At 44.1% G+C, this 26,831-nt stretch overlaps 1 protein-coding gene and 1 pseudogene across 1 annotated transcript in view; both read right to left on the bottom strand.

Moving 5' to 3' along the window:
* Positions 1–26,831, bottom strand: part of LOC134480455 (reticulocalbin-1-like) — a 105,141-nt pseudogene that overhangs the window by 62,368 nt on the left and 15,942 nt on the right.
* Positions 12,214–26,831, bottom strand: part of LOC134480519 (uncharacterized) — a 41,748-nt gene continuing 27,130 nt past the window's right edge. Inside the window, exons 2-6 of the mRNA XM_063268036.1 lie at positions 20,348–26,694; positions 19,474–19,633; positions 18,012–18,143; positions 17,159–17,342; positions 12,214–13,004 (exon numbers count right to left, since the gene is read on the bottom strand). Coding sequence (XP_063124106.1) covers positions 12,999–13,004; positions 17,159–17,342; positions 18,012–18,143; positions 19,474–19,633; positions 20,348–20,477 — 612 coding nt within the window. The 5' untranslated portion in view covers positions 20,478–26,694 and the 3' untranslated portion in view covers positions 12,214–12,998. The remainder of the gene's footprint in view (positions 13,005–17,158; positions 17,343–18,011; positions 18,144–19,473; positions 19,634–20,347; positions 26,695–26,831) is intronic.

Below are 26,831 nucleotides of genomic sequence, written 5' to 3'. Positions count from 1 at the left end.
AACCGGCTGCCCCCCAACTTTAAGCATTACCCTGGGCTCAGGGGGGGGGCTCCTGGCCCTGACCTCCCTAATCTTTATCTAGAGCCAAGAGGGAGGTTCGTGGTCGAGGCTTTCGGGGTCCGCCAGGCTTCTTGGGGCACTCTCTGGCCCAGTGTCCTTTCTCTTTGTAATAGGCACATTGATCTTTATCCAGCTTTAGCCCCTTTCGAGCTCCCCCCTATCTCCCTTCCTTTCTTGGCCCTGTACTACGGTGGCCAAGATTCGACTCAATTCTTTGTTTTGTTTTTTTTTTTTTATCTCTCTCTTATTAAAAATCCTTTCAGCTTCTTTAAGTAAATCCTGTAATGTATAGCCCTGCAAATTTTCTAACCTCTGTAACTTAGTCCTGATATCTGGAGCCGCCTGCCAGATGAAGGACATAGAGACACTCGTCATTTGTCCTGGGTCATCTGGGTCATAGGGAGTTTACATACGGTAGGCCTCCTTAAGTCTCTCTAGAAAGGCGGAGGGAGTTTCCCCTGCTTCCTGTAATACCTGTTTTACCTGAGCCAAATTAGTAGGGCGTCGTATAGCCCCTCAGAGACCCGCTAGAAGCAACTGGCGACAAAGGCGTAGGTGTCCCTTACCTTCAGCTGTATTAAAATCCCAGTTTGGTCTCTTAAGTGGGAATGCAGCATCAATTTTCTCAGGCAGCTGGGTGGGATGCCCATCATCTCCCAGAACATGCTTTCTGGCCTCTAGGAACACTCTTTGTTTTTTTTCTGAGGTTAAGAGGGCCTGTAAGAGCTGTTGGCAGTCATCCCAAGTAGGCTGGTGGGTAAGTAAAACAGATTCTATTAGGTCGGTGAGTGCCACCGGATCTTTGGAGAAAGAAGGGTTGTGTTGTTTCCAATTGTAAATGTCAGCTGCTGAAAACGGCCAGTATTGGGTCTGGCCACCGGTTCCCTGTCTAAGTGGGAAAGCCTGGGAGGTTGAATCTGGCATCACCTCGCGCTTATTGCGCAATCTCCCTGCGACAGGGGAGAAACCCTTATCAGACTGTGGCCCGGCAACTGATCTGGCCGGCGGCTCTGCCTCCTCCGTTTTAGCCGGGCCTGTCAGAGAGAAGATCTATGAGAGGGGAGTTTGGGTCTGCCGGGAGGACAGGTTTCTTACAAGGCTCTGATTTCACAAAGGTAGAGAGAGGAAGACATGGCCGTCGGACCGGGCGGGGCCGAGGGGACAGGCTGGGGGTTGAGGGGAGGCCAATTCGGGTCCACGAAGGGTTCCGCCCGGGGGGGGGGGGTTTAAGGCGAGACTCTCTCAAGTGATAATATAAGGAACCTGGTCAGGATGTCCGTGGACGACCCGATCTTTAACCTGTAAAATAATGATCTTATTAAATGTGCCATTCACTGGCCATCCCGCTCCGAAAGTGGGCCACTCGGATGTGCAGAGAGTCTGCCATTTTCCTTTTTAACCTCGACGGACTGGTTGTGTGCCCGGTCGTGGACGTCTTCCCAATGATCAAGAGTGAGACTTAGGGGCATTGTTAGGGACTGTCCCATGTTAGTTCTAAGGAAGATTAGAACACAGAGAAAACAAACAACACCAACAGTCAAACAAACAACAGACAGGCGTGCTGCACGGCTTTGGTACCAAACTGAAAGCAAAAAGTCAGATGGAGGTGGCAAAGGTCCGGGGCCCTCTGAAAGCCAAAAATACAGACAGAGGTGCCGTTAGTCCGGATCTTTCTCTTCTAACCAGAGTCCCAGATTGGGCCCCGAAAAGTCATCTTCCAGGGCTGCAGGGCGAGAAGTCCGCGCTCGTCAGCTCCTTCTTCATCCCGCCCAAATTCCAAACAACCTGGCTGAGCGCTCACAGAACAGACCTGGCTGAGCACTCACAGAACAGACCTGGCTGAGCGCTCACAGAACAGACCTGGCCGAGCGCTCACAGAACCTGGCTGAGCGCTCACAGAACAGACCTGGCTGAGCGCTCACAGAACCTGGCTGAGCGCTCACAGAACAGACCTGACTGAGCGCCCACAGAACAGACCTGGCTGAGCGCTCACAGAACAGACAGAATAAGGCAGAACGAGACAGAATCAGACAGACGCCGGCCGGCTTACCTCCCAGTGGGTGGTCGGTGGTCCCTGGGTGGAGGATCTCCTTTCCCAGCCAATGCACCAAATGAAAAGCTCTCAGGGAGAACTTTCCCTCGGGATGGAGATCCTCTAACTCCAAAGACCAGACCGAGACACCACAGGATGCAATCAGCAAGAGGATTTGGTTTATTGTCAGAATACACAGGCACAGGCACCTGCGGGCGCTTCAGTCACTCGGGGGACTGGCGCGCCACACGGAACCAAGGATGGGCTTTTTATAGGATTTTGGGGAGCAGAAGCAAGCATACAGAAGCAGATGCATGGTTACAGTGATATAATTGGTGGATTCTAATATGGCAAAGGTTTAGCCTGGGGGCAAGTTTCCTAGCTACCTTCCTGAAACATAATGGCTGACTCGGCCCCCCACCAGGGTGTGGGACCTCTCCCGGGGCTTTTTTTTTCATTGTCAGGTGCTCAACCGAAGTCGTCCTGTTGCCAGGCCTTCAACCAAACACATCCTGCTTGGTAGCAGCTTTGTACGCAGTGTTTTAACCTTTCTCTGAACCAGTCATCTTAAGTACAGCCTTGCAAAATGGCGTTACTGCTGCTAAGCTGGGGTCTTTCAAAACACTGTTTTAAAAATTAACTTTGGCTATCAACAAACACACCGCCACTAGAGCAGGGTCCATAAGATTAAGTTTCTTACTTACTAAGCATTAAGGGGACCAAGTAAAACTCTTCGACGAACAAAGCAAAACATGATTTCAAACACAGTCGTCGGTCCAAGATTTTAAACACAGTCAGATCTTTTTGACTGTCAGTTGCCGGGTCCTCCCTGCAAAATTCAGCTCGTGGAACGTTCTCATGCGTCCCAGATCCTGCGCGATTGGGGCGTCCCCCTGTGTGCTTTCTAAAGAGGAAAAAGAAAAAAAAAAGACTATTCAGAGTAGGAATCCTTCATCTACTCACAGGCGCCTATTCGGGGTGGGGAACCTTCTTCCACCCGTGCACAGGGCAGGAATCCTCCTTCTGCCCAAACAGTGCACTCTCAAGCTAGCTTTCTACGGGGTGGGTATCCTTCTTCCACCCGTGCACAGGGCAGGAATCCTTCATCTGCCCAGACAGTGCACTCTCAAGGTAGCTTTCTACTGGGTGGGAATCCTTCTTCCACCCGAGCACAGGGCTGGAATCCTTCATCTGCCCAGACAGTGCACTCTCAAGGTAGCTTTCTACGGGGTGGGAATCCTTCTTCCACCCGTGCACAGGGCAGGAATCCTTCTTCTGCCCAGACAGTGCCCTCTCAAGCTAGCTTTCTACGGGGTGGGAATCCTTCTTCCACCCGTGCACAGGGCAGGAATCCTCCTTCTGCCCAGACAGTGCACTCTCAAGCTAGCTTTCTACGGGGTGGGAATCCTTCTTCCACCCGTGCACAGGGCAGGAATCCTTCTTCTGCCCAGACAGTGCACGCTCAAGCTAGCTTTCTACGGGGTGGGAATCCTTCTTCCACCCGTGCACAGGGCAGGAATCCTTCATCTGCCCAGACAGTGCACCAAGACCTTAAACCGGTACTGAAAAACACAGACTACAAGACTTAATTCACACACACTCACACACAGCGGCCGCTTTCCAGCACTCACACTAACGTACCTCCAAGTGACATTAGGGGTTCCTGGGGGTCACGCTCAGATCCCGGATGAGCCCCCAAATGAAAGAGCGTACCCCAAAACGGGGACCCCCGTCTCTCGCTCCGATCTCGGGCTGGGGTGCCCCCAGGAATCACGAGTAGCCATTCTTGATGTAACAGCAAGAGGTAGCTTTATTAAACGAGATCCCGAGTCTTAGCGGGACCCCGGGTCGACACTTATCTCACACAGGAGACAGAGGAATCGACTCCGAGCCTCCAAACTCGAGGGTTTATATAGGGGAGGTTAGGGGCATTCTCGCGGTTACACATGATTGGTCAATTCAAATGGTGCACAGTTACTTTCAGCGCGAAATTACATCAGCAAGGAGTACATGCTCCCTAGCAGCTCCGCAGGCAGGTAGGGTAGCTCATCTCACTCAGGGGGGTGAAGGAAGGGGAGGGGGTGGCTATAGATGGTCAATGTCCTTGGGGCTGATAGCTGGTTTGGCAAGTCCTATCTCTGGCTCTCCCTAAGGCACGTCCGGCCCTGCACATCCGGACTCTGACAATGAGTAATCTTTTTAAAACTCTAGTTCTGCAATACATGTCCATGAAGCTTTCACCAAGAATCCCCATTCTGTGTTCTAAAATACTATATATATACACACACACACAGTGAATCCTCATTTATGGTCAGCTATGGGGATTGATTCTCTGGGAACTTGACTTTGAGATAGAGATAGATGTACAAATGTGTTTGACAAGTACTCTTGGGGACCATGGCTGTGACAAAGAGGAGAGAAGAGGATAGGGTGGAGAGCACTCTGGCTCTAATGCAGTCTCAAGAGTATGCAGGCAGCCCTGTGTGGGGCTCAGGAGCTGGCCTGACCCTGAAGTCTTAGCCTGCACTGGAACAAGCAGGAGGCCCAGCCTTAAAGTCCCCATTGGCTAAGGACGAGGTTCCTGGTCAGAAACTAGTTACCACATTGTAACCACATAGCCATCCCTTCTCCAATATCATTCTTCCTGAATTTCCAAGTCCAATCATGAGGATATTTGGGGGTCCACTCTGATCTTTTACTCAGAGCAAACATAAAAATCAGGTGGATGGGCAGGGAGTGGAATGGCCTAAGGTTAGGCTAAACCTCAATTTTAATGGGTCCATAAGTTCAGGAGGGAGTCCATTTGGCATTGTCATCTGTGGCTTCTGTGTCCTTATCCCGGGTGTGCTGACTCTGTGATACGATGCCACCTCAACTCACATATGTCAGGGTGAAAATCATGTATGACTTTTCTGGGAAGAACTCTGCCTTTTCCTACCATCTGGAGTTATACAACATCACTATGCAAAGCTCAGAAGAGAGGGGTGGAGATTGTGGAGGCCTTAGAAGTTGAGGATGTTTTCTGATTAAGGCACATATTTTTTCCTATATAATTGTTCCCTTGCTCTTTCACTAATGATGGTTGACTTCATTCCTGGCCAGAAGTAAACTGGATTCTAAGGTTTGGATTAGGGAAGCCCCTATTTTTGAGATGATAGGCCCAGCAAGGGATCCCACTGCATACAGGTTCCTATTCCCAAGGAAGTTGTTGCTGCAGAATCACAGCCTGGGGGCAGCAGCACAGGATGTCTCCCAGCTTTCTCTCCTGCACTTGCTGCAACTGAAATAAGGCTGTTTGTTTGTTTGTTTGTTTGTTTGTTTGCTTTTTATTGGAAATACCTAAAAGCTGGTCAGAGTTAATACATGCCTTTAATACCAGCAGCCACAAGGTATTTTGTTTTTGTTTTATTTCATTTCATTTTTTCTGTAATTGTTGCTAGGATTCTTATTGTTTTCTTTGGTAATTCCCTCTAGCTCTTCACTCTGTACCTAGAATGTGAAGGCCATGCTCTGCATGGTCCTGTTATTCATGTTAAGAATTTTATTCTTACCACCAACACCACAGATGATCACATTATTTACTTTCAAATCAGGAAAACAGGCATAAAGAAGAGAGCTATGTTGTTTGGTCTCAGGTAACCAGCCAATCAGGAGTGTAGGATGGCTTCCCATTGTTTTGGGTTAGGTAAGCTTCTGTTATTGAGATGAAAAGCCTCTGTTGAAACCTCCAGTTGAGTAACAGAGAGCCTGGAAAGACTGAAAGAGTGGTTGCACCTTGAAGGTGAAGGATGGCCCTTCAGTGCCTCTGCAGCCTGAGGCAGAGTTCTGTTGTGAACACAAGAGCACTTGGCCAGAGATCATAGGGGACTGCATTTTGGTTGAGCCCTGAGACCTAGATGAGCAGAGGCTTCCACAGTCCTGATAAAGGGAAGCAGAGCCACATAGATGTGAGGGAAGAATGGATCTTTGAACTGCATGTTCTCCACCTCATTTATCTTGTATACATAATATATGTAAATGACAAGGGCATCCTACTTTATCACATCTAGTCTCTCTATCTGTTAAAGCATGTGCAAATGTAAATACAGTAGAGTTAGTTCAGCAATACATTGTATCCCATTTTGTTAAAGAACTTTGTTTTATTTCTATTTATATGTTTTTTCTTTTTCACTTTACGTTCTGCTCACTGACTACTGATACCTAATTACTCTCCCACAATCCTTCCCCAATTCTCCTGGCACAGTCTTCTCTGAGTGTATGAGGGCCAACTGTCTCAGTACCTCCCTTCTTTAACCTAAGCCTTTCTTGGGGGCATTGGTGAGGATGCTGGTTTTGAATGCCTTGGACTTGGCTTTCTTCATGCTCCAATTTGCTGGCTGTGGGAAGTTTGTGAAGAACTGTCTGTGAACTTGGTCCTTCATCCAGATGGTACACAAGAGGCAATGGTTTTGTTAATATTTTTGAGAGTATATTTCAATCAAACCTATCCTACTAATATCCTAACAATAACAAAGGTAATGGGAGGCTACACATCTATTCCCTTAGTTTTCAGTTCTTCTCAGAGCAGCAGTGTAGAAGCCCACAAAGCTGGCAAAGTGAAGTGAGGTCAGGCAGGGGTCTTAAGAGCACAGTCCTACATTCTTAGAGTAACTCCTAGGGATTTACCATATCCATACACCCGTAGCTCCATATGCACTGGACCCCAGGGAAGTGCTCAACATTCATTGCTTTTGCCACGCAGTTTGCCACAAATGTTAGAAATCTGAAAAGTTCAGGAAACTTGAAGGTGTGAATAAGTCCCAGTGACTGGAGTAAGCTCAAACAGTCTGTGACAACGAAGAACTGATTGAGCATCCAAGAGACAAGAAGCTCACCAGGACCATAGTTGTATCCCAGTAAGAAAATTTGAATAATAAGTCTTCAGGTGAAAAAATAAATTAGGAGGTCATAGACCTAAAAGTTTTATCCTTTGCCCTCAGGGGAGCAGCCATTCTGTCAGCCTTTCCTGGCCCTCGGTCACAGGATCAGAGTTCTCACCTGGAAGCAGGAATATCTGGAAGGCGCATAATACATATCCACAGACTCCTCTTTGGGTTCAAACTGATAGGCAACTTCAAGGCTTAAAGTCATTCATTCTCTCTCTCTCTCTCTCTCTCTCTCTCTCTCTCTCTCTCTCTCTCTCTCTCTCTCTCTCAGCTTGAGGCTGCACACACGCTGCATTCTTTTGTGCACTCCGGTTTTTTTATTGCAGTTTTCTTTTCTCAAACTCCCACAATCATGTACACGTCTGTTCATTACCCTTTCATTCTCACACACACTCTTCATACACACCTCGTACATATCTCACACACACCACATGCACTCTCCTGTCATGCACACACACAATCTTCATACACACCTCGCACATATCTCACACACACCACATGCACTCTCCTGTCACTCACACACACAGTCTTCATACACACCTCATACATATCTCACACACAGCACATGCACTCTCCTGTCATGCACACACACAATCTTCACACACACCTCACACATATCTCACACACACCACATGCACTCTCCTGTCACGCACACACACAATCTTCATACACACCTCATACATATCTCACACATACCACATGCACTCTCCTGTCATGCACACACAATCTTCACACACACCTCACACATATCTCACACACAGCACATGCACTTTCCTGTCAGGCACACACACAGTCTTCACACACACCTCACACATATCTCACACACAGCACATGCACTCTCCTGTCACACACACACACAGTCTTCACACACACCTCACATTCTCTCCTCACTCATTCTCAAATGCTCTCCTCATGCTCTCTCCCTGGCTCTCACATTTGTTCTCAGACTCGCTCCCTCATTAGCTCCCTCATTCACTCTTCACATTCTCTCTCCACTCACTCTTCACATGCTCTTGTCATGCTCTCTCATTCGCTCTCACATTTGTTCTTACATTAGCTCTGTCATTTACTCTCTCATTCACTCCCCCATGCTCTCTCTCATTTAGTCTTCACATGTTCTGTAGCCTTTCTCTTGCCCCAGTCCTTTATTAATAATCCAAAAGCAGGTAGAAAAAAGAGATTTATAATCATTGCCAAATCAAATGCAAAGAATGACTACATCTCACCAAGAACTAAGAATTACAACTGTTCCCCAAAGTTTCAGGCTTGCCCTATACCCAGGCCTGTGGCCAATATAATAATAATAATTGTAACCTTATCATTATTTAAACTTTAACCATTTACTTTTATACTTCAGACTCCAAAGCTCTGAGATCAGCTAATTGCATTTTCCTGTGAAGCTCTAATGATAAATGACATAGGCAAAACTGCCAGGCAGTGGCCAGAAAGAATCAAGGTAACCCTTAGCACACTAATTCCACTAGCGTTCTGTTCCTTGCACACAATGACTCTCATAAGGGTTCCAGTAGTTAGACTTAGTTTACTAGTATATTATTTTATATATTCTATACTTCCTTAACCAGTCTATAATATTATGTAAAACTTACTTCCTAACTTCAATAACTTTTTCCTTTCTTAGGGTCCCAATGTTGGCTCTAATTCATTTTCTCTTATTTTCTTCAAGCTGTCTTTGCAAGTAAAACCCTAATCTAGAACAACAATTCTGCAGTTATTACATTTTTTCCAAGATGAGAATACACAGTATCCACCTGGGCCACTAGGGCTGTGCTGTGCTGTGCCCCTATGCATCAATTTCCAATTGTCTCAGAATCATAACATCAAGGAACATCTAGTTTCACAGAATTCACCAGAGCAGAAGGAGAAAGAAGTAGAAAAGTCAGATATAATACAATAATTGTGCACACCAAGGCCAACTGATAGGCAGTCACACACAAATGAAATCTATAAAGCCGTTGTCCAGGGCTAAGGTTTGGAGAAATGGAAACAACCAGTTTTTACAAAAAGCTACTGCGGGCTACTGAGATGTCTCCATTGTATGTTGTCCCCAGCATTAGCCAGAACTCAGACAACAAAGGGAGGTCAAAAGGATTCAGATTGGAAAGGAAGAAGTCAAAATATCACTGTTGCAGAGGATAGGGTAGTATACATGGGACACCCCAAAAGTTACAACAGAGAACTCCTAAGCCTGATAAACAACTTCAGCAAAGTGGCTGGGTATAAAATTAACTCAAACAAATCAGTAGCCTTCCTCTACACAAAAGATAAACAAGCTGAGAAAGAAATTAGGGAAATGACACCTTTCATAGTAGTCCCAAATCATATAAAAATACCTCAGTGTGACTTTTATCAAACAAGTGTAAGATCTGTGTGACAAGAATTTCATGATCTGAAGAAAGAAATTGAAGAAGATCTCAGAAAATGCAAAGATCTCCCATGTTCATGGCCTGGCAGTATGAAGATAGTAAAAATGGCCATTTTCCTAAAGTGACCTACAGTTGCAATGCACTCTCCATCAAAATTCGATTCCAATTCTTCATAGGGTTAGACAGAACAATTTGCAAATTTATTTGGAATAACAAGTAACACAGGATAGCTAAAACTATCCTCAACAATAAAAGGAATTCCCTGGGAATCACCATCCCTGAACTCAAGCAGTTTACAGAGCATGGTATGGTATTGGTACAGAGACAGGAAGATAGACCAGTGGAATAGAACTGCAGACCCAGAAATGAACCAGCACACCTATGGTCCCTTGATTTTTGACAAAGGAGACAAAAGCATCCAGTGGAAAAAGGATAGCATTTTTAGCAAAGGGTGTTGGTTCAAATGGAGGTCAGCATATGGAGGAGTACAAATCATCGTCTTCTTATTGCCCTGTGTAAAGCTTAAGTCCACGTGGATCAAGGACCTCTACATCAAACCAGATCACTCAAACTAATAGAAGCAAAAGCGGGGAAGAATCTTGAACACATGGACACTGGAAAAAATTTCCTGAACAAAACACGAATGGCTTATGCTCTAAGATCAAGAATAGACAAATGGGACCTCATAAAGGTACAAAGCTTCTGTAAGACAAAGGACACTGTGGTTAGGACAAAACAGCAACCAACAGATTGGGAAAAGACCTTTACTAATCCTACAACTGATAGAGGGCTAATATCCAAAATATACAAGAACTCATGAAGTTGGACTGCAGGGAGACTAATAACCCTATTAAAAATTGCAGTTCAGAGCTAAACAAAGAACTCATAGCTGAGGAATATGGAGTGGCTGAGAAGCACCAAAAGGAATGTTCAACATCTTTAGTTATGTGGGAAATGCAAATCAAAACAACCCTGAGATTCCACCTCACACCACTCTGAATGGCTAAGATCAAACACTCAGGCTATAGAAGACGCTTGCACGGATGTGAGAAAGAGGAACAATCCTCCATTGTTGGTGAGATTGCAGACTGGTACAACCATTCTGGATATCAGTCTAGAGGTTCCTCAGAAAATTAGACATTGCACTAGCTGAGGACCCAGCTATACCTCTCTTGCACATATACCCAAAAGATGCTCCAACATACAACAGGGCACATGCTCCACCATGTTCATAGCAGCCTTATTTATAATAGTCAGAAAATGAAAAGATCCCAGATGCCCTTCAACAGAGGAATGGAAACAGAAAGTGTGGTACATCTACACAATGGAGTACTACAGAGATATCAAAAACAATGACTTCATGAAATTCATAGGCAAAGAGAATGAACTAAAACATGTCATCCTGAATGAGTTAATCCAATCACAGAAACACACACATGGTATGCACTCATTGATAAGTGGATATTAGCCCAAATGCTCAAATTCTCCAAGATTCACAGACCAAATGAAACTCAGGAAGGATGACCAAAATGCTGATTCTTCACTCCTTCCTTTAAAGGAGAAGAAGAATCCCTATTGAAGGGATAGGGATGCAAAGTTTAAAACAGAGCCTAGAGGAATGGCCATTCAGAGTCTACCCCACATGTGGCCTATACATATACAGCCTTCAAACTAGATAAGGTGGATGAAGCTAAGAAGTGCAGGCTGATAGGAACTGGATATAGATGTCTCCTGAGAGGCACAGCCAGATCATGTCAAATACACTGGCGAATGCTAGCAGCAAACCATTGAACTGAGAACCGGACCTCAGTTGGAGGAATTACAGAAAGATTGAAAGAGCTGAAGGGACTTGCAAACCCATAAGAACAACCATGCCTGCCAAGCAGAGTTCCAAGAGACTAAACCAGTACCAATCACTATACAGGGACTGTGCCATGGCCTCATCTGCATGTGTATCAGAGGATGGTTTTCTTGGGCACAAATGGAATGAGCAGCCCTTGGTCCTGCCTAGGCTGGGAAAGTGGATGGCTGGTGAAGGGAATACTTTTATAGCAGAGGTGGAGGGCGATGGTATTCGGACTTATTTCTGGAAAACAAGGAAGGAATAACATTTGAATTCGAAATGAGAAATATCCAACTAAAAATCAACAACAGCAAAATGGTATTTTGAGCTTCGAATCAAAAAAAGCCACAGTCAGGAAACAGAGAATTGTATGCCTATGGTTTTCTTCAAATATGCTCGGGGCCCAGGTAGTTTCTGGGCCTAGGCTGAACCAAGCAGGTTCCTGCCACTGACTGCTCCTCTATTCCTGTTTCCAGAGGCACCATGCAGATTAATATTGGGCCAGAGATGTTGGAAGAGCTGGTCAGAAGTAGCTTCCTTTCCTGTGGTCTCAGGATTATCTGCATTCCTGGGTGTTCAGGATTTTCTGCCCCAGGATTTGGGTGCAGGGTTCCCGATGGCTTTAAACTCCCTTATACCATATTTATATGTCCTGGGAGGTATTACAGAAATATTAATGTTTATCCTATTAATTTGGTCAAAACTCTCATCGACAGTATAATTTAGAGGTAACTATATATTTGACAGCAAGCATACACAGTGGGTAATGTATGCATGATGAAGTTGAAATTCAGAGTTGGAAACACAGTGCACAGTGACTGTATAAATGCCTGTGAATGTCAGTCTGACTGGGAAGTGATTTGATGCCCAGTCCCCATGAGAATGCACAGATCCATCCCTCCCTGATAGCTGTGGGACTTCAGATGTTGACACTAATGATCAATAAAGAAGGTTCTTAAGAGTGAAGAGTTTGAGATTACTACTTTATTGACCAGAATACATCCAATTTACTTGATAGTAACCAGATGCAGGTAGTCAATATATACAGTGTATATCCTTATCAAAATAGAAAAGCAAATGAACAAAACAACAACAACAGATAAATAATAAATCTTCAAATGAATAGAAGGAAAACCAAATAACCAAAACAATTAAAAATTAAACAAACTTTAAATAGAAGAATTGCGCTAAGTATTCTTTTGCTGCTCCTTTTGCAGAATAGACTTATAGCCTGTGGCCTGCCTTGGAGACATAGTAGACAAGCAGTTAGTGATGGTAACAATCTTTTCGAGAGGAGTGGAAGTAGGTCTGTTTTGTTGGAGTGGGGGTATTAAGGAAAAAGCCTACCAATACTGAGTATAAATGATATTACAGACTTTGTCACAAAGTCTTTCCAATGTTGTGAACTGATCTCCATGAAACTCTTCTGGATGACCCATCAGGACAAGTACAAATTTACCCGTGCACAGTCTTTCTGGATGACCTGCAGCTCTTGATTGATGTGCATCAGCACTTCTCTGAGTCCCTCAAAAAGTACACACTTGTTGGAGAGGCTGAGGTGAAAGTACAGCCTATTCAATCCAAAGAAGTTAAACTAAAGGAGGAAAATGCAGTCCACAATTGCTATGGACACTACAGATGAGACGCAATAGTGGTGTATTTGCTGTGCACACTTAGTTCTCCTCCTGTAGCTCTTCTCTCCAAGGGAGATCTTGTCCTGGTCTGTGTCATGTTCGAGTTTCTGCTGGAGAATTTCAGACCTAGCAGAGCAAGGGAATAAAGATTTATTGAGTGGTTGTCAATTCAGCTCTCCCTCTTACATCAGCTCTATTCAGTTGGACAATCCAGCATGACCTGTCAGCTGAGGTCAGTCCCTGCATCCCCAAGTGACATAGAGTACCTGCACTTGGATTTATATCTCAGCTTTTAACACTGCTAGAATTTGAACTGTGGACTATGCACTGTGCTGGGATTAAGAGAAAAATGAGCATTTTTCCCCACTGGTCCAGGTATATGACATTGAATAATAACATTGTAGCTATGTCTGAATCTGAGTTCAAGAGAGGTATGAGCAAACTAGAATACCATGTGGATTCCTTCTGGAGAACATGCCCAGAATTGAGGTGAAATTTCTGATTATGTTAGCACTGAAGGAACCCGTCTAGTTTCCATTTGTAACCACTGTATCTGCAAATACACAGAGAAGCCATCTCACTTCAAATTCATGCTCACCGCACAGATCCTGTAATCACTGAGAATGTGCTCCATGCAAATCTTCCCAGCGTACACGTGGACATTAGAGGTGATTGTCATGTAGAAACACACCAGCACCCCTGCAAGTCTATGGCTAGTGTAAGGCAATTTGTTAGAGGACAGAAGAGAAAATGTCCTCAGATCTTTCCGGAGAGATCACAGGAAGAAAGGAGTAGAACATAGCAAGAAATGCAGAGGATCATATATATTGTTTCATGGGCAAAATTCACATGAACTGTACCAGAACAATACTCTGAGTAGCTCCTTAGCTGCCTGAGGCTGAAATCCAGGTGGGGTGGTCATCCACCCAAAAAGGGTATTTATATAGGGAAGGATATTCAAATGGCTTCTGCCAGCCTATGTTCCTACCTGAACATTAATGCTTAATGTAAAGATTCCCCAGGATTCGCTGGAGGCATAAAAACAAATGTTGAGTGGGAAATGTACATAGTGGCCAGAGCCTATAGACAGCTCAGTCAGTGATGTGCTGTCCTCCCATAAACCGTCATAGACTCAGGGTTCTTTCCCCATTAACAATCTGGCTTAGCAAGTCCCAAAGGCTGTGTAGAGCTGTCTTGTTGCTCAGCAAAGGATCATATATTGGTGGTGGACTAGACTCTTGTTCTTGTTCACTCTTTCAGACTTTCCCCAAAGTGTGCAACTTCTTCTAATCGGAGCTGTCTTTACCATAGCCTGAGTGACTTCATGCCCAAAGCTAGAATCATAGGAAATCTCCATAACCAGGATCCAAATCAACAAATTTTCTCCCCGTAATGTGATTGTTCCACAGATAATTTGAATAAGTAAGTAAAAGCTTGCATGGGTTATCTCACACTGAATCAGAATCTATGGAAGGGCTCCATCGTATGGTACACTTTTACTCCTTGGCTGATGGACGTCTGGATAGATTCTCCTTCAAGGTTACTCTGGGACCACAACAACATTGATGCTCCCTAGTTGCAATGGCAATACCTACTCCTTGTTGTGGAATCACTGTGTTAACTAAAACTTCTGTTCCACTTTCTGAACATGGCTTCTCATAGGGCTACCTGTTCTTACACTGTCAGACTCATTTGAAGCTCATCATTTCTCCTAACCCATTGAGGCTGAAATTAACTGAGAGAAAATGATGTTGATCGACAGCAGTTGCAGAATGCTACACAGATAACATAGAGGAGCGCTTTGGATTATCTGTGCACCTAAAGGGGTTCCTGAAACTGCCCTGTTCTTGCACCACAGCATAGCTATGGGACTGTTTCTGGATGACGATACAATTCCAAGCAACTCAAATTCTCAATGAATAAAATCCAAGCCAAACTCCTAGGGGAAGTTGTAGTGTGCCAAGGTAGCTCGAAAGAAATGGTAGCAGGCAATGTGGAAAGCAACCTTGGAGAAGACACAGTGAGTGACATAACCTTCCAGTGGGCTTTCACAATTCACAAAGAACAGAGAAGCAACATAAACTCATGGATTTTATAGAGAAGCCTTGCCCTTACCTCCCAGTACTCCATTCCTTTGATGTGCTCCAAAGGATTTCAATGCAGATCAGTAGTTTTGCCCCTAATCACTTGAAAATCTAACTTTACAGGTGTTTTTGTGTCCTCTTTTTGGGGGTTGCATTTCTAAAGGATTGTATTGTCCTGCTTCTACACCATAACAAAAAGGGACCTGCAAGCTCTAGGCCTGTACCATTTGTTACCCCTGTTAAACACGACTCACTTGAACATATTTCCACTCCTTCCCCAGACTTCACAAGATAATTCTGTTCTGAAATTTTTGGAAATAGAATAAATTAGTAATTTAAGTGTCCTTTTGCTGTACAGAGCTAGATGGAGATGCCAAATGACTGGGCAGCTCTATTTCATGTTCCATGGATGTAAAGTGAACGCTTAGAGTACTTTTCTCATGAAACTTGGAAATAGAGGGAAACACACGTTCACTACTGCAAACACACACACACACACACACACACACACACACATATACCCACACACACACCACACACACACACACACAAACACACACACAAACACAGACACAGAGATACACACTTGCATGCACAAATGAAAACTTTGCTCTTATGCAGCACATTTCCTGTTGAGTGAGGAATTAGTGGGAACAATGCTGTGTACAAGTCTCTTAGACACAAGCAAGATGTGCTGCCCTGGCCTGTACTCATTTCCACCTCAGGAAACCTTTCTATGCAGATACATGCTGGTCCGACAAGTAAGTTACATGTTCTGCACAGATAGCCTAAACAACACAACATCAAATCCCCAAGAGAGAGATTTCTAGGAAAAGACTCCATCAAGCTCTATGCTGACTCATCATAGGCCCCTCACTAAAGCTACCCTGTTTCCTTCATAGAAGACTTTGGAAGCATCAGAGAAGACAGTGACTCATGGTCAGTTACCAGGAACATTTGATCACATTAGAGTTCCTGTAATATTAAAACAACCTCAATGTCAGTCAGAAAAAGGCTAAATAAATAACATACAGTGAATTTTCTGAAATGCAGCACTGTGTACAATATTGAGAGGGAATCTATCCTGAAAGAATGCAGTGCCCATGATATAGTCAGCAAAGCAATGTCAGCAGAGGGTTGCACTCTAGGATTCCATGCAATATCATGGGGAAGCCAATAAGACAATCCAGAATCTTCCCGGGGGATAACTCTGTTCAGGTAAAGTGAAGAAATCTAATCCTTATTTTTAAAATAGGTGAATGGTTTAAGTATGTGTTGAGACAAATAAGAGAGGGGGCTCATCTTGGAACTGGACGAATGATGCAAAGACTGCTGGCCAGCACAAAACAGGAAGCTTCATGTTTGTTGAGAGATCTAGGCTTAAAGGACTAAGTTAGATAATGACTGGACAAAACTGCAAGTCATGAACTGGCCTCCCCGCATGCTCCCTAAGATGCAGGTCAGCACAGCAATGCACCTTTCTTGGTGAGAATTGGGGGTACATATGGATAACTTTGTTCTTGAAGCCTCAAGTCTCTCATGCCAGCCCTCAGCCTTTGAGAAACCTTTTCCACATCCTTGCTCTTCTAACCAGCTTCAGGCTGTAAGGCCCAGTTATGAACTCTCCAGGAGCACTCAAATAAGACAGGACTGACATGCTGATACACAGGCTCTGTAGTTACCCAAGATCTTAGAAGCATGAAGTCACCATCTTCATATACAGGGACATGAGGGGAGGAAGAACAAAAGCCACCACAAATGACAATGAGAACCATTTCTTTGGCATTTCCACCAGGCTCTCCTCCTTGAAAACTACTTACTTCCTGAGTCTCACACGATCCCTGTAAAGAAAATGGGCTCTGGGCTTTTGCTTCATCCCTCAAAGCCCTGTTCTAGTCTAAAGAGGGGCTCCCACATAGCACCCTCCATACATAATGGCATGTAGTGCTCTGCTGTGTGATCAACCTATCTCCCTTAATGAAGTGCAGATTCTCGAAGAGCAGGAGCATTTGCTTTCCAAATATGCAGTTTCTTGAAAAGGGGCTATCTCCACAGAAAGCTTTGTAAACCATCACATGAATGAACACTTGGATGAGACCTAGGTCAGGACATGGATCAGTCAATAGACAGTTACATTGGTTTGTCTATGGTTATGGTAAGACCTGAGGACAACCCGACCCTGAGCCCTAACCCTACCTGCTGTGGCTTGGCTCCGGGGTCACAGATGTTCATTCCGGCCTCTTCACAGAGCCTCTTTGCCTCCACAGAGGATGCTGGCAGTTCAGTCTGCTCCACCAGCAGTTCTCTCTTCTCATTCAGCAAAATCTGTATATTGTTCTTCAATTGAGTTTGTTCACGCAGGAGGTGGTATTGCCTGATGCTGAACCACAAACAAAAAATGGTAAATCCCAGCCAGCTTCTATTTGCCTGTCACTCCTGCAAGTCCAATCATCCCTTCAAGGGTCCTCATCCTCAGAAATCCCCAGAATAGAGCCACACTATACAAGTTAGCACCAATTAGAGGAGGTCAAATCCAGAATCCACATTCCACATGAATCAAAGTGCTTCTGAAAATCCTGACACTAAGACGGTTTATATAAATCAAGGTAGAAGAGATGGTCCATAAGGGAGCTCGTATGTCCATGGTATGGTGAAACCATCTTCACGTTGTGGGGAAAGCCCCTCTGAGGGGTAGTTGAAGACCCAATAGCTATAGATTCTTTCCATGTGTTTCTCATGGATCACAGATCTTTAAATCTCCTGTCAGAGTCCTAGAGATTCAGAGTTGATTGATATTCCCATCATGGTGCAAACCTTTTCTATCTAGAGGAACTTTAACGGGGAAAATAACAATTGGAGGGTCTTCTACATCCTTCTCATGTAGGACAACTGAGTCCAAGAGCTACAAATCTAAGACCCTTGTCAGGAGGCAGCCTTCTTGTTAAGAGTCAGACACTACAGAACCAGAGCCCTGACTTTGGTTCAAAGTCATACAGGACAGAAGCATTCCCTGTCTAGTGCTGGGTTCTCATCTCTGTCTGCGACTCACCGGTAGGAACTGTTCACTTGTATGAGCTCCTTGTACCTCTCCATGGCATCACTTATTGAGTTGGTCATCATTTGCATAGCCATCATTCTCATCTCATGTTCAGATTGAAGGACTGGCAATTCGACATGCAGCCTGGGTTAGGTCATGGCCAAAGGAACAAATAATGTTTTGAACTCACGATTTCAGAATTAGGTGAAATGTAAACAAAAATATATAATAAAAAATTTAAAATTCAAGGAATGGTGGAAGGGAAGAAAATGGCAAACTCAAAAACCAGACCAAAACCCAACAGTGAGACTCAATCCACAGAAAATATTTCTGTGTAAATAAGCAAACATTTGTTTTGAAATAAGGACTCCTTGGAATCCTGAGAGATATGGTTCTGCAAAGACTCACCATATAGGAGGGGGCAGAGCCTGAGAGCTGCCTGTTTGGGAATAACAACTGTCAAGACCACAGTGACCATTTCTAGGTCACAATAAACAATCCCTGGATAGTTAAAAAAATAAAAAAACTAAAGATCAAAGCAGGTGAAACAAATTAGGTGAAATCAGACTGTTCTCTCGATTACTTAAACTCAGTATGTACCACATACTTGCTCCTTCAAAGTATTTGTACTGGTTAAGTTTATTATCCTGGGCACAGGACAACAGAGTCACGGTACCAGTTGGAGGGACCTGACCTTCAAGAGCTGGCCAGGTGAGCATGATGGAATTGACTAGTTCAGGAAGAAGATTCCTCCAGTCTGTGCCACAGCTTTGGGCCCAAGAGAAAGCTGTGATGACATTTCTCTTGTTTTGAAAGCAGGTATACTCAATCCTTGGTTTCTATCGTTACATGAATTCCCAGAGGGCATAACTAAGTTTGACAGGGAAGAGGATTTATAGCACCTCCTCCCCTCGGGAGAGTCCTGGGTGCCACCAAGGTATACAGAAGGAGCAAAGTGCTCTGTTGATCAGTGTGGGCCTCCACGTACTCATCACTATCATGACCTGCAAAGTGTTGATCAAACAAATCCTCAGACCCCATCAAAGGTCCCAGACGTCCTGATCCTGAGTAAACACCACATATACTTACACATACACACATACCAACCCATATCCAAACACATTTAGAATGTCAACTACATGCATGGAGGTGCCATAGAATCAGTGTATAATGAACAAATTCAGAGGAAAGAGTGATGACGTGCAGGCATTTCATTCACACACACAGTTGCAGCAAGTGTGACCAGGTCCTTCTAGCTGCTGACAGAACCAATGCCTCTCCAACCACCTCAGGCTAAACTACAAAAAAGGTTAACCCTAAACACACAGCACCTAGCTTATCTCACAAGCAAATGCCTGCCAAGGCTCCTTAAAATCCAGCATGAGAGGTGAAACTCTCACATGCTATGAGGAAATCTCGGGTTAGCAGAAAGAGAGCACAAGAATGTGTACAGGTTACTGGGCATAATGACTACCTGTGGTCCCAATCATCATAGATATAAAGGTCCAGGATTTGATAAAGTTCATCCCTCTCGAATTGACACTTCTGGATTTCAAATTTGAGTTCCTCCAGTTCCTTTAGACACTCCTCTTGCTTACTGATGACACTTTGGGATGATGCCTTCCTACCAAAACCTGTAGATAGATAAACCCAAGTGAATTTGCATATTTGATGGCCCATGGCAGAAAAGATCATTCTGAATCCCAAAAGGAGGTTGAGGAAGGGGAAATAGAAGAGACTGGGTGAATCCCTGAAAGAGCAGAAAAGCTTTCTTAAAGGTGGATTTTTAAGCTATGTCCCTCTTCCCAACCTCTAATGCCATACACGTGCCACACTCACTATTACAGGACCCCTCACCCTGAACAGTATAACCTGACTGATACATAAACGTCTGGGACATTGTTATCTCATATCAGATGTGGTGCAGTTAATCCTGGAGTTCATACTGCTTAGCACCATCAAGCTCTAATCATGTGTGTTGCAGCCCAAAGTGTCTGAGCACTCAATTCATGAGTAGGAGTGCATCCTTCCTTGTTCTCGCCATCAGAGACTTATGTAACCTACAGTAATCTAGAGGATGAAGTGCTTCAACTCCCAACCATGGATGGTCACATTGTTAATCTCACAGTGCCTCCTCCTGCCATTCATTGACACATATATAAAGCTTCAAGAAAAGACACTAAAGGCTTACCACTTTCTGGCTTTCTCTCAAATTAAAGATTAGGAACTCCTGACTCTTGGTTTGCCTTTGAGAAATCCCAAGGCTCCTGCTTCTAAGGCCTAGTCTTAGAAGGCACATCTCAAACCTACCTCCTTGAGGATGTGTCCCAACTCTGCCTAGGACTCACCAAGCCTTCCCCAGAATGATTTCCTCCTTCCTGTTTCACTAGAGAAGGGGTCAGCTTCCCTCTGACCTGGTGTGCTCTCTCCTTGATCTCCCCTTTCCTTCCGAAATATCCTGAGCAGCTGGCGAAACATGCCTGCTTGTGAACCCAAAGGGAACTGAAGAAATATCCCAAAGGCAGTTGGTGTCACCACAACACTGGTGACATCACAGACGATTCTAGGGATCTCTTACATACAAAAGATTGTCCAGTGAAGGGCTTACAGATGATGTCACTGGAAAGTTCTATGGCCTACCTACTAACCAACTCTCTCCAATGTGATGAATTTCTGTGGAGACCTTTCCTCCAGTCTCTCATGTGTCACTGGGAATACCATTTGGCAACCTCTATTTCAAAGCTAGATGTTTCTCTCTGCTTCATTAGAAGTCAACAATGCTTTTGCTGGGGAGAGTTGCTTACAACCCTCAATTGGAGAACAGATTTTTCTTAGCACCCAAATCTCTAGGGGCCAAGGAGGAGGGAGATTTTTCTTAAAAGTAAATCTACTACTCGAGACAATGATGTGACATACATTTCGATTCCTAAGCTTTTCCCTTTTTCTGGAGGCCAATATGTTTCTTCTATACCTCTGAATATATAAAACCGAGAAATAGTTGATTATTGTGCAGTCCTTGACAGCTGACATTGTTTCCAATTACATATCCATGTATTTCACAAAATCAATGGTCTATAATCCTATTTTTTTTTGCAATAAAAACTCCTTTTTCTTGGGAACATAGGGACCAACTACAGGGCATATATAAAATAATAAATTTCTTTCCCTTTTATATATTAAATAGGGCATCCTCCCTTTCTCAAATATAACAAGACAATTAAATTGGACGTCAGTGAGCAAATGTCAACTTGGAGCTTGTGTTACTACATTGTAATGACATAGCCATCACTTCTCCAATATCATTCTTTCTGAATAGACAAGTCTAGGCATGAGAATATTGGGGGCTGCACCATGATCCTTTACTCCTACCAAACATAAGAATCAGGAGGATGAGAAGGGAGTGGAATGGCCTGAGTTCAGGTTGAACCTCAATTTTAATGGGTCCATAAGTTCAGCAGTGAGTCCATTTGGCATTGTGATATATGGATTTTGTCTTCTTATCCTTGGTGTTATAATTCCACCTGAATGTGTGCTATAATGCCACCCCACCTCACAGATGTAAGAGTAAAAATCATGTTTGACCTTTCTGGGAAGAGCTCTGCCTTTTACTACCATCTAGAGTTATACAACATCACTTTACAAAGCTCAGAAGAGAGGGGTGCAATGTGCACCCCTTAGAAGTTGAGGATCTTTTCTTCTAATTAAGGACTTGTTTTTCCTATGTAAATTTTCCCTTGTTCTTTTACTAATGGTGGCTGACTTCTTTCCTGGACTGAGGTAAACTGGAGTCCAATCTTTTGGATTACTGAACCCTCTATTTTTGAGATGGCAGGCCCACCAAGGGTCCTACTGCATACAGAAGGTATGAATAAGTCTCAGGGGCTGGAGTAAGTTAAAAACGTCTGTGACAACAAAGAACTGATTAAGAAAACAAGAGCCCAGCTGCTCATCAAGATCACAGTTGTATGATAGTAAGAAAATGTGAATAGGGCATCAGGTGAAAAGATAAATTAATTAGGAGGTCATAGGCCTAGAAGGGTTATCCTTTGTTCTCAGTGGAGCTGCCATTCTTTCTGCCATTCCTTGCCCTCTGCCACAGGACCAGAGACTTCCCCAAACAACTGTCTGGCCTTGATCAAAGACCTGGCAGGGCTTCTCCTTGCAGAATAGGAAATGCAGAGTCCATGAGGACTCACCTCCCTGTTCTGGTTTCCCCTACACTGGGGAATCAAGCCTTGACAAGACCAAGGGCTTCTCCTCCCATTTGTGCCCAAGAAGGCCATCCTCTTCTACATATGCAGCTGTAGCCATGGGTCGGTCCATGTGTACTCTTTGGATGGTGGTTTCAGCCCTGGGAGCTCTGGGTGTTTCTTAGTGTTGTTCTTATGGGAATGTAAACCCCTTCAGCTCCCTCAATCCTTTCTCTTACTCCTCCATCGGGGACCCTGCTCTCAGCTGAATGGTTGGCTGCAAGTATCTGCCTCTGTATTTGTCATGCTCTTTACCCTACTCTTTTGAGCAGATCACCACAGAGCAACGAAGATGTATTGTCTTGGCATGATGATGTACAGACAAATAGATGATGTCTTAATTCCTATAATTCTTATAATTCTATAAGAATTCCTAAAATGAGATTAGTAATTTTAAGCTCCTTTATAATGAGAATGCTATTAAGTTTTCTCTGGTAATCAAAATTGCATTGAGAACTCTTCTTCTTAAAGTGTCATGAGTGAATTGTTTCTGCAATACCAAGCAGGCATCTACAAATTAGAGCCCATCCTAAGAGGGTATAAACCAATTAACCAAAGTTCATAAAAAGAGAACTAATGATTTACTATAGGTGCAAGGACTGAACATAAATAATTGACTGGATTTGCCTATAGGTAATTTCACTTATTCTTTTCTCATAAAAATTACAGCTTTTAACTCTCCATGAATGTGCAGAGCTAGTGACAGATGGTGACTGTTTATCCTGATGATTACTCTTCATGGATATGCATGTAAACATTCTCTGTCGTAAACTGATTATCCAACTTATGATTTGAATTCCTGTGCAAAGTTGTGGTGAACTTTTCACCATCTGATGCTGTGTTCAGAAAGATATACAAATGCTGAGGAGAAAGAGAGAGAAACCTTTTTAGACAGAACTGAACTGAAGAGAACAGAACTCAAGAAGAACTTAGAAGTAAAGGCATAGCGTTGAGAGTAAGGCATTGAGAGTAAGGAAATTATTGTGACATAAGAGCAAGAGAAAGGAGATAAGAAGAAGAGAGCAAAGAGAACCTTTAAAGCCAAACTTTATGGAGGCAAACTTTTGTAGAAATTTTAGGAAAACGGAAGAACTTAGAAATAAAGGTTAAAATCACTGCTCTTCAGCCTTCAGCGAGGCTCACTGACTAGCCTGTGCTCTTCAGTCAGGCTCACTGGCTAGCCTCTGCTCTTCAGCCTGGCTCACTGGGTAGCCTCTGCTCTACAGTCAGGCTCACTGTCTAGCCTCTGCTCTTCAGTCAGGCTCACTGACTAGCCTCTGCTCTTCAGTCAGGCTCACTGGCTAGCCTCTGCTCTTCGGCTGGGCTCACTGGCATATGGGGCCCTAGCACATCGCTTAACCATCTGCTCATGACTGCCTGACCACACTGACCACCTGACCGCCCTGACTTCTTAAAGTCGTCTTCTAAAAGAGCACAAGAAACCAAAGAGAAACACCACAGTAAACTATTCCAATGGGCTTTGCTTAACCTTAATTACTTTCATTATTTCTTTAAAAGAGTAAAATATAATTTCGGCTATTCATATAGCCAAGAGAGCTGTGCAGTAGTCATTGCTTTAGGGAATTTGGTGCTAAATCAAAAGATTCCTTTATTGTATTACGATGTTATCTGTATGCTGTACGATGTACGTTTAGAAAACACAACACTAAATTCCTAAAATCTAGATGTTTTAAGACATCAGCTCATGGAGAAACATAACTGCTTCCTATCTAGACTGGGCTTTTTTGCTATACTGCAGGTACAATCAATTTTCCACACTACTTCCATGATTTTCAAGAATGATTAAGACAAAAATAAGTTGAACATAATGGCCAGAAAGGGGGTTCTGTCAAGTTGTCTTATGTGGGACAAGATACCAAACTGTAACTGGTCAACCTAAAACCACCTGTTCCCAAACTAGCAGAACTTACAGAAAATACATACTTTCTTATCATTCCTCCTCCCCGATGGTCAGTGATTTATTGAGCACCTACTACGATCCTAGCACTGTGTATCTAAGGGTGTAATGGTGAATAAAAAACTTAATAAAAAGCCTCATTAAGGAATAAAGAAAAATGAAACATAACTTTGAAACTCAGAATTCAATATAAACAAAACCACCATTTCTTTAACTGGTGATTTCTGAAAACTTCATCATTTTTTCCATGGGCTTCTACAGTAATGATACTCAGTCTTGATTTTGTAAGTTACAAAAAGCAAGTCACACTTCTTTCTTGGCTCCCACAACTGTCAAAGGGAACAACACTGTTGCTGTCCATTGTGCTTCCCTATCAATCCTGCTGGATGGTAATGAATTCCAGTCTTTTCAATGTGAAAACAGGCCACCACTTGAGGGTAAAGGTTATTACAATTACCCAAACCAGTATATTCTCTAAAATTTTCACATAGCATTTTACTGATATCACAATGTAAATTCACCACAAATATTTAACCAATGAAAATATTGAATAGCTCTGCAAATAGGAGCGATAATCATATATACTTGAAAACAACTATCATGGAAACAAACGACGTAATAGGAGAAAAGTTACATCACTTAAAGGTACAGAAGCAGCAAAAAAGACACTACATTTCTTGGTTTGAATGTTAGGTGATACACTTGATCTCTAAAGACAGGCAATGTACTTGATCTTTAAGCCCTTCAACTGTGCCCTGTCCACACAGAAACTGCAGTAGATGACAATCTTTTGTAAGATTTATTTATTTATATGTGAGACAATGCAGCTGTCTTCAGACACACCAGAAGAGGGCATCAGTACTCATTACAGATGGTTGTGAGCCACCATGTGGTTGCTGGCATTTGAACTCAGGACCTCTGGAAGAACACTTGGTGCTCTTACCCACTGAGCCATCTCTCCAGCCCTCACAATGGCCTCTTACACAGCATCACAGTGGTCTATTTCACTAGATGGCTCCAGGGTGATAACAGAGAAACTTTCACAGTTCCTGAGCACTTCTGAGTTCAAACACCACCAGTGCCAACTCTGTGCTGTTGGCACATTCTGACCTTCTCCTAAGGGTTGTCAGCCACAAAAGAAACTGGTTAGCACCAGACAGCATTCACTGCTCAATCCTAAAAACCCCCTCGATTCTGAAAAAGCCACATTCCATGCTTGCTCCATATTTGAGGAAGCTAAATGGTTGATCTGCCTCAAGGCTCTACTTTTCTTAGCTCATCAACTTTCTTTTTCCACTTCTTGTCACAAGAAGTATTTTTTTATGCTGCAACTACACTGCAATATTTGAAGGAAACCACCATAAACTCTGAGTGTCACCTCTTGAAATTTAAAATTCACAAAACAATTCATGGCTTTCTAATCAGCACCATGGAAAATAAACAAAAACAAGCAAAACCATTCCAAAGGAACTTGCTGATCTGGAGGCCTGCTCATAGCAGGCAGGAAAGAATTAAATTATGCGGAACTGTAATCTCTCAGAGCTTTGGAGGCTAAAAAAGAGGAAATCTCTGTTTATGTTCCCTTTCTCCGAGTAATTGAAGGAGGGTATTTTACATCCTCCAAATATAATCTCTTGCAAGGGGTAACCAATTACAAAGTAGATCAGGTGAAATCTATTAAATAATAATTCATTGCCTGAGGTTTTAAGGAAATATTTTCCCATGATCCCCGTCCTTTAGCATACAATAGAAACATTACAGGGAGTGTGCCACCAGGCTAAGCTGCCTCTGAAAAGCCTGTCCTGCCCTGGCAGGTACAGGCCATTTAATTCCAAGTCATCTGGAGAGGTGTGACATCCCCAAGTTGCTCTGGGGATGTCAGAGCACAGCTCTCATGCCCACTCCAGAGCACCTCTCTACTCTTTCCCAATGCCATAGGCTTTCCAATCCCTGCTTCAACTCTCCATCCATCCCTGAACCCTCCCTTCCCCTACCCAATGGGCTCACTTTGCATTGCCTCCTTCTGCCACTGCTTTCCCAGGGCGGGGGAGGGGGGGCCCAGAAGGAGCCTTAGGAGGGACGCGGGTCTCCTACCTACCTTGATGATGCTGCTCTTAAGGTGCAGCCCGCCCTGCTTGCTGCTTGCTGTCCCTGGGGAGCAGACCGGAGGTCGGGCTAGGGGTCCGCGCGGGCGCCAGGCCTCCAGGTCCCCTGGCAGGACTAGCCTCGGCTTCTTCCCTGGACACTGCAAGGGTGGAGTCGCCGTTGGAAACCCCGCCGCTGTCTTAGCGCGCCCTCCCGTGGCCGAGGTGACCCCCAACGCCGTTACCGCCCCCTTCTCTGTCAGCTTCTTCTGATTTTTCTTTTCATTTTTTTCTTTTCTCTTTTTGTTCTCGACGTGGCGCCTGCGAAGAGCTCGTCTCCAGGAAGGAGGACATCGTGCAGGCAGAATCACCTCTGGGCCCTGCCGGGGTCGGAGAGGGAGAGAGAGGAGTCAGCTTGGGCGGCGGCGCCCGGCTGCCGGCACCTGCCGAAGGAAAACTCGCCCAGGCACACGCGCTGCTGCCGGCGCCAAATATAACGCGAGCGCCCCGCCCCCACAGGCCCCGCGCTCACCCACGAGCTCCGCGTGCCCTGAGGCCCGGCTCGGGCGCGGTCGAGCTG

This window comes from Rattus norvegicus, chromosome 9 (assembly GCF_036323735.1).
Source record: "Rattus norvegicus strain BN/NHsdMcwi chromosome 9, GRCr8, whole genome shotgun sequence".
In the NCBI taxonomy this organism is placed as follows: domain Eukaryota; kingdom Metazoa; phylum Chordata; class Mammalia; order Rodentia; family Muridae; genus Rattus; species Rattus norvegicus.
This window is presented reverse-complemented; position numbering and strand designations above follow the sequence as displayed.